This window comes from Pteropus vampyrus, unplaced genomic scaffold, assembly GCF_000151845.1.
Source record: "Pteropus vampyrus isolate Shadow unplaced genomic scaffold, Pvam_2.0 Scaffold24, whole genome shotgun sequence".
Lineage (NCBI taxonomy): Eukaryota > Metazoa > Chordata > Mammalia > Chiroptera > Pteropodidae > Pteropus > Pteropus vampyrus.
In genome coordinates, this window is record NW_011888805.1 from 5,239,445 (window position 1) to 5,246,393 (window position 6,949).

The 6,949-nt window shown below is 43.1% G+C and overlaps 1 protein-coding gene across 8 annotated transcripts in view; it reads right to left on the reverse strand.

Moving 5' to 3' along the window:
* AIG1 (androgen induced 1) overlaps nucleotides 1-6,949 on the reverse strand; it is a 197,852-nt gene that overhangs the window by 76,409 nt on the left and 114,494 nt on the right. Inside the window, exon 4 of one of the 8 annotated variants that reach the window (XM_023528376.1) lies at nucleotides 4,906-5,035. The exons of the other annotated variants lie outside the window; for them this stretch is intronic. Within the exon in view, the coding sequence (XP_023384144.1) occupies nucleotides 5,012-5,035 (24 nt within the window). The 3' untranslated portion in view covers nucleotides 4,906-5,011. Of the gene's footprint in view, nucleotides 1-4,905; nucleotides 5,036-6,949 lie in introns of those variants that run through there. 8 annotated transcript variants of the gene reach the window in all.

Below are 6,949 nucleotides of genomic sequence, written 5' to 3' on the forward strand. Positions count from 1 at the left end.
GAAACAGTATTTCATTGGGTTTTTGCAGATAAAATGGAATCATGAGAACATAAAGCATGTAGCACAGTACCTGGAATGTAGAAAAATTAATATATATTCACTATTAATATTGTCTATGTTTTTGGTGAAAATAAAATCTCTTAAGGAGCTATGAGAAGAAATGTGGTTTAGAACAGACAAAACTGTCATCATATAGGTTGACTTGATGCAAATGTGTTTTAACTGGGGGAGGGGTGCATTTTTGGTGTAGGTAGCTCATTCTGCTTACAGTTTGAAGAGGAAAAAAGCTAAGCAGATGGCATGGTGACACAAAAGACTGAAACCTACTGTTGCTAGAGCTTGTAAAAATGGAACCCCATGGCTGCCAGCTTGGCTGAACTTCAAACAAGTCCCATGAAGAGTGAAACTCGCTCAGGAGGTGGCAGGAACTTGGTGTGAAGCTCTCTAAAGTGCACAGAACATTGCCATTATATTCACGGCCGCTTGACTCAGCGCTGGGGCCTGTCCCCAGACCTGACAGGTCAGAAAACCACGGTCAGGCAGTGCACCTCACTAAGGGACTCCAGAGATGGAAACCTTTGAAAACCCCTGACTCCAGAATAACGACAAATTACCAACAGATGGCGTGAGTCAGGGAAGCAGAGTCCCAGCAAAGCATCTGCACACTCACCGCTGAGGCCCAGCCATGCTGGGGTGAGCGGGCAGACACAGGTCTTGGCCCAGATGGCCGTGAAGGTCACCAAGAGGGACACCAGCCATACGCGCTCTACTCCTCAGAACTGGCACAACCTGTAAAGCCCACAGAGGCTTCCCAGGATCAAATAAGCCAAAATATCCTGGTCAGGTAAAACATCAATCACACTTCCTTTTGGGCTTACTGATTACATGAAAAGAAAAATGTATCAGGGGAGATGGCAGTAAGATGGGGAGCCTGGGGGAGGCATTTAGCAGAAAAAAAGCCACTGTTCTTCATTCCAGGAGCTTAAACTGATATACTGCCTTGTCGATGCACAGGTTTAGCTTCAAATCAGAAAAATCCTGTAGATGTGTACATTTCCCACAGATTTCCTCTGCCATTATTTTATAAAATCTAGCCACATGCAAAACCAAACCAAGAGCAAAAATAACCAAGCACATTGCAGGCTCCCCCTCTTCTTCCAACAATATAGAAACACATAACATGTGCCCTAATGGAGACCTGAAACGATGAAAGAAAATACCAAAGTCTATTACAAAAAAAGAAAAAAGTTTTGCATGGAATGAAGTCCTCACAGCATTCCATTGGAAGAAAAAGTCTGTCTTCTGGGGTTCCCCGGCACCACACACATCCTACCTTCTTACCTTTTGTGTAACCATTCCCTAAACCAATTCTGCCACTAAAATTCCAGCCCCTTCAAAGTCAGCATCATATATCATTCATTTTGAAATCCCCAACACTATCTACCTAACATTTAGGGGGCCCTCAATTAATGACTGATGAATGAATGAATAAATGCATGCATACTAGGCTGTGGAGTAATAATTAGTTTTGTTTTTGTTTTCCCAGAAAGGGAAGTGTATTTGAGTTTAGCATGTAAACCCTTTTGCCACGTTTTCAACCAGCCTGATTGAAGTTTATTTCATCCCTCTCTCCCAGTTAGTTTTCACTCATGTCACGTATTACAGAAATTCACCATCAGTCATGAAAGGCGACTTTCAAAATTAAAGGTCCAAGTATTCCCATTCCATCCCATTATCAATGCTGTTGGTTTAGGTTCTCGAGTCTAATTTGGATCCATTCCTCCCTGACAAAAGGACCCTAATCAAAATCTTTCTGAGGAAGGCTTACTCATCCAAAAAGGACACTTGAAAAATTTAGATTAAGAGAAAGGACGACCCAGTGAGGGGACACTGGCTGAATGAATTCATTTCTTCTCTTCCTTTATTTCTCCAGTAGTTATTTTTTTTCCCCATATACAGACACAACCTCCTAGTCAGTGCTCAATCACTATTTTCTTTTCCTTGGAGTCAAAGTTCTTGAAGGTATCTAATGTTCCCAACCAGGTGGACGGTATTCTCTTTGCTTTGGGAAACCGCTTTAAGGATACTCATTTTATTATCACTAATCACTCAAATCTACCTTTTAAAGAAGATAATTGACAAAAGCAACAGAAACTGACTTTATGCAGTTTTCCAGAGCAGCAATGTGTGAAGAAGACATAAAAAGAAATCTTTTACCTTTAAAAAGGCTAATTGCCTAGTGTTTTACTTTAACAGGAGAAAAAATTGTCCAAGTTTAGGTCTTCCTCTCCTACCAGGGACACTGTCCACTCTCCCCCTCCCCCGCCACCCCCACCCCACAAGGCTGGGCAGAGGTGTGTGTCAGGGGGCTTAGTAGTTTTCAGATAGTGCTGCAGCTCAAGCACCATGGACAGATGCCAGACAGGCAATAAAGCTGGCTTCCCAGAAGCATTTAACTCAAAATGCAGATACTCTTGTTAACTGAAAGAAAGATAAACTATGGACATGATGGAGAAAGAACAGCAGTAACTGGCATCTGGTCCAGCAAAGTCAAGGTGGTTCCCCAATGACATAAACAGGGTTCATAATCCCCTTCCTCTTCATTATCTCATCAAATCGCCAATCATCTCCAAATTTTCTGGGCTCTAATTTGAGCAAAATAAGTTAGTTCACCAAAGTTATGTAATCTGAAGACTTGGTTTTACAATTTAAGAAACTGTAGATGTTAACATATAAGACTTAAGAAGTGGCTGCAGTGCCAGGCAGAGCCACCCCTAGGGTCCATGCCCTGAAGTGAGACAGTCATCAGAATCGCCTCGTGCTTTAGCCACTTTTTGGGCTTCAGGGACAAGCGGGTCAGATAGTACCTGGAGTGGAGGCAGACTTAAGACTCACAGTCACTTCCTCCATCAGTGAGGCAAACACCTCCCTTGGTTTGTGGCCTCCAATCTTGCCAGCTGCTCCATATACATTTTAGTTATTATCGTGTGGCTCAGGACTAGCTCAGGCCTGAGAACTACCAGGCATAAAAAAGAGGCGGCATGGCCAGCATATTGTTTTGAAAAAATTCCATTTTACGTTTCTGTGTTCCTTTGCTCTGCCTTCCACACATAAAAATTTACTGATATGCTGTCTTTTAGATTAGAAACCAGTGGAGCTGAAATGGAGCCATGGAGCAAAGCGGCGAGAGCGTAGCTGGGAAGAAGAAGAAGGGGTCCCGTAAAATAGGCCATCCTAAGAAAGAAATGAATCCAGGAAGCTTGTCTTATGCCATAAAGAGAAAAGCAAAGCAAGGAACTCAGTGATAAGCAGGTAAGGGAGATAAACTATGTAACCTGTTTAAGATATTTATCATTTTAGAGAAGATGCCTCGAAAAATCAATGCATACCTCAAAGGGAAGCTATATTATCTAGAATGTAGGGGTAGGAGCATCTTGGCAAGAAAGTATTTGAGGGAATAATGGGGAATTTCTCTTTGACGTACACCTTACTGAGGATGGCGGGACTGCACATGTGCACTCGGTAATGGCATAGTGCTTTACAAAGTGGTTCCAAGAGGCCAGGGTCTCTTTGACTAAGAACTGTATGCCAAGAACTGCTTAGCCTGAGCCTAACGGTGTTTACACCCCAACCTTTTCTCTTTTACAAACTGGTAGTCTTAATTCTTCTACCTTACCCTTCAAATTCTCATACAGGCCCAGAAAATGATAAAAACTCATGAAATACTGAAAATTGAGAACAGCTGTCTACTAATTGCTAGAGTTTATATGAAAGTTCCATTAAACAGAGAAACAACAGATTGAGAAAGGACCACCAATGTTCTTTGCATCGTGCCTCCCCAATTAATCCTTCATGCAGTTTCCAGCATAATATTTCAAAACCTCAAATTTGATCTACATAAAACCTCTCAAAGGCATCAAAGACGCCTGGAGGCCTTCATGATTAAATCAAGACTCCCCAAACTTGGCATCTAGGGCCTTCGTGGTCTGGTGTCTGCCTACACCTCCCTTTCATCTCCCACCAGTCATCCAAAAACGGCCTGTGCTATAGGTATGTCAAAGAGCTCAGTGTTTATTTAGTCCAGGCTTTTCCTCTATTATCTGTACTTGTGCTGTCAAATACAGCAGCCACTAATGTTGGCTAGGTGGAGGGCCAGGGGAGGGAGGGAGCAATTGAGGGGATTGTCTTATGAACTATAGAGATGTCTAACCAATGTACTATATACTTGAAACTAATAAAAAAATATACAGCAGCCACTAGACACATAGGGCTACTGAACACATGAAGTATGGTTAGTCCAAATTGATCTGTGCCATAAGAGTACACCCTGCACACCAGATTTTTAAAATTTTGTGTGAAATAGTGTAAAGTATTTCATTAATAATTTTAAAATATTGATTTCTTGTTAAATGTTAATATTTAGGATTTGTTGAATTAAAATATACTATTCAACTGAGTTCACCTGCTTCTTTGTTTAATCTGTTTCACATTTGTGGCTTGCATTACGTTTCTGTCGGGCAGTGCTGTTCTACAGCTATGCCCGTGCTCCCTCGGTGAGAGGGGCCTTTTTCACTTCATCCATCCAGATAGTGCCTCCTCATCCTGTAAGACTCAGCTTCAGCATCGCCTCCTCCGGGAAGCAAATGTGAAAATGTATATAGTACATAATAAAATATCGTTTTTCCAATTCTCAACAAGCTACACCTATCTGTTTGTGATAGAAGCTGAGAAAAAGTGGAAGAGAATTGTTATGACTTTCTTCAGGCTTATTCCTTTCTAGAGGCAAAGGTCTTCAAATGTGAGTCGTAAGTACAAATCGTTTTTAGCACTCGGTTCAAATTGCAGAAAACAGAGCTGCTTTCTTCACAGTGCCTTACCACCAAGTCCAAGGTCACCGCGGGAGTCAGGCCTTCCCTCTGCCGGAGGCACAGAGCCCACTTAGGGCCACATTCAGCTTCCTCTGGTTGGGAGAATCACAGTTCCTCCTCTCGGCACCCGATCTGGGTTTCCACTATGGTGCCGGTGCGATCCAACACTGCCAAAAACGTCCTGGTCAGGCATACTTCGAAGCAATGTCTCATGTGGCCACAAAGTAAACTTTTGCCTTCTACTAGGAATAAGAATTGAATTCTTAAATTGAGAGTGAGTTGGCGTTTTACACTTGACATCTTGAAAATGGAAAGAACACATTTCAAAAAAGCTAACTCCACACCTACACAAGGAGGCAGATGAAGGCCACCTTTGTTTCTCTGTTCCCTAGACCACGCCCATCACTTTGGTGACAATCATTATTGGTTTTGAGCTTCCCACAGTCCCTGGAGTATAAAGCCCCCTAAGTCTCTCTCACGTGTGTAAGCGAAGGGCATTCGGATCCCCATAACGATGGCTCAGACTCTCCTTCCCACTCCCTCGGCTGTTCTCTCCTGCGTGTTTGTCCATGGCTCTTCGATGCTTCTGCCCTCCCGGTTACTCTTCCTGTCTGAGTGCCAGGACACTTGTTCTACTCAGCCATGCACTAGACATAGCAGTCATGGTGTCTGCCACACACACAGCTCCTGACAAGCCACCACCTTACTCAGCCCCTGTTGAAGGGACAGCCCTATAGAGCCACATTTTATACCGCTTAACTACACCCCTGCCTTGGCCACACTGATCAGTTCAAAGGTGGATGCTTCATTCAAGAACAGTCCAGTCTATAAATAAGCCTGTTACAAAAAACCAAAAAGCAAAACAGGGCCTATCAGATTCTCTCTTTGGGGTAGAAAGTGATCATATTAGGTCATGGGGAAAAGTAAATGATGAGAAAGCCAAAGCTGAGGGCATAGCAGAGGTTTTCAAAGTATACTCCAAGAAGTCACTGGGGTTCTGTGGAGGTGACATAGGGCCTGACGTAAGAATGAGGAGAGGCCTGGGTGGGAGGAGCTGAGCCCACACCCCTTTTATCCAGAGAAGTTCCCCTTTTATCGGCTTTAAATATGAGATGTTGCTTGAAGAAAGGTAAAAACCTGCTTAAAAGTGTTTGAAAATCATAGAGAAGAGAAAAAAATAGAACCAGAGAAGGTTAAAGAAGCTAGTTGATAGATATCCAGCAGATAAAGGAGAATGCAGTGGGCCTAGGGAGAACCTCTGAGGCCCATTAACGAAGACCAACAACTGAAGACCCGTGTGCTTCTGTTCTTCTGCAGCCCTAGCTCTTCCTGGCTTGTCCTGGGGTGCATGCACGAGTACCCTTATAGTGCAGCACCTCTGTGATCCCACCACTGAAGGTGCTGAGTGAGTCTTCGGTTCTTGCATCTACAGAACCCTGGTGAAAGACCCCTAAAATAACCACAAGCGTTCTCTCTGTTGAAAAAGATTCTACCCCAAAGAGATCGCAGCTCTTTTGGCCCCCAATTGGAAGACCTGACCTCAGCATAGTTATAGAGATATTTTAGGCCCTAAAAGTTAAGCCTGTTTTGTTTTGTTTCAATTTTGCAATGTATTAGATCAAAGAGTTTAGAATTTTCCAGGTCCCAAACTGGAGGATGCTTAAAAAATACCTCTCACTGTTGCCTTCTCAAGCATTTTTCATATATGGGAGAAGGAAGGGCATGGGGCAGAGGAACTGTCACAGCTGTAGCGGCTCCTCTCTACCAGACAGCATGCTCCATACAGCAGGGCCGTGCTTGGTTGTTTCTCAAGTATCCCAGTAAAACTCAGTGCCTAGTATCCAGCAGGCACAGTATAAGCATTTATGACAGGCTAACTGACTGCAGGTAAGATACTTGCTTTCTGAGATAATCCTTCTAACTCTTAGAAGTCCGTTATCTGTGTTCAAGGGTCTTAACTCAATGACGGAAGTTCAGACAAAACAATTAATTATCTTTCTTCAGCACATTAGGTTATCTATGGCAATAGCATGCTTGGTGGCCTTGGTGACATACGTTTCCTGAGAAGGGATGTGAATTCG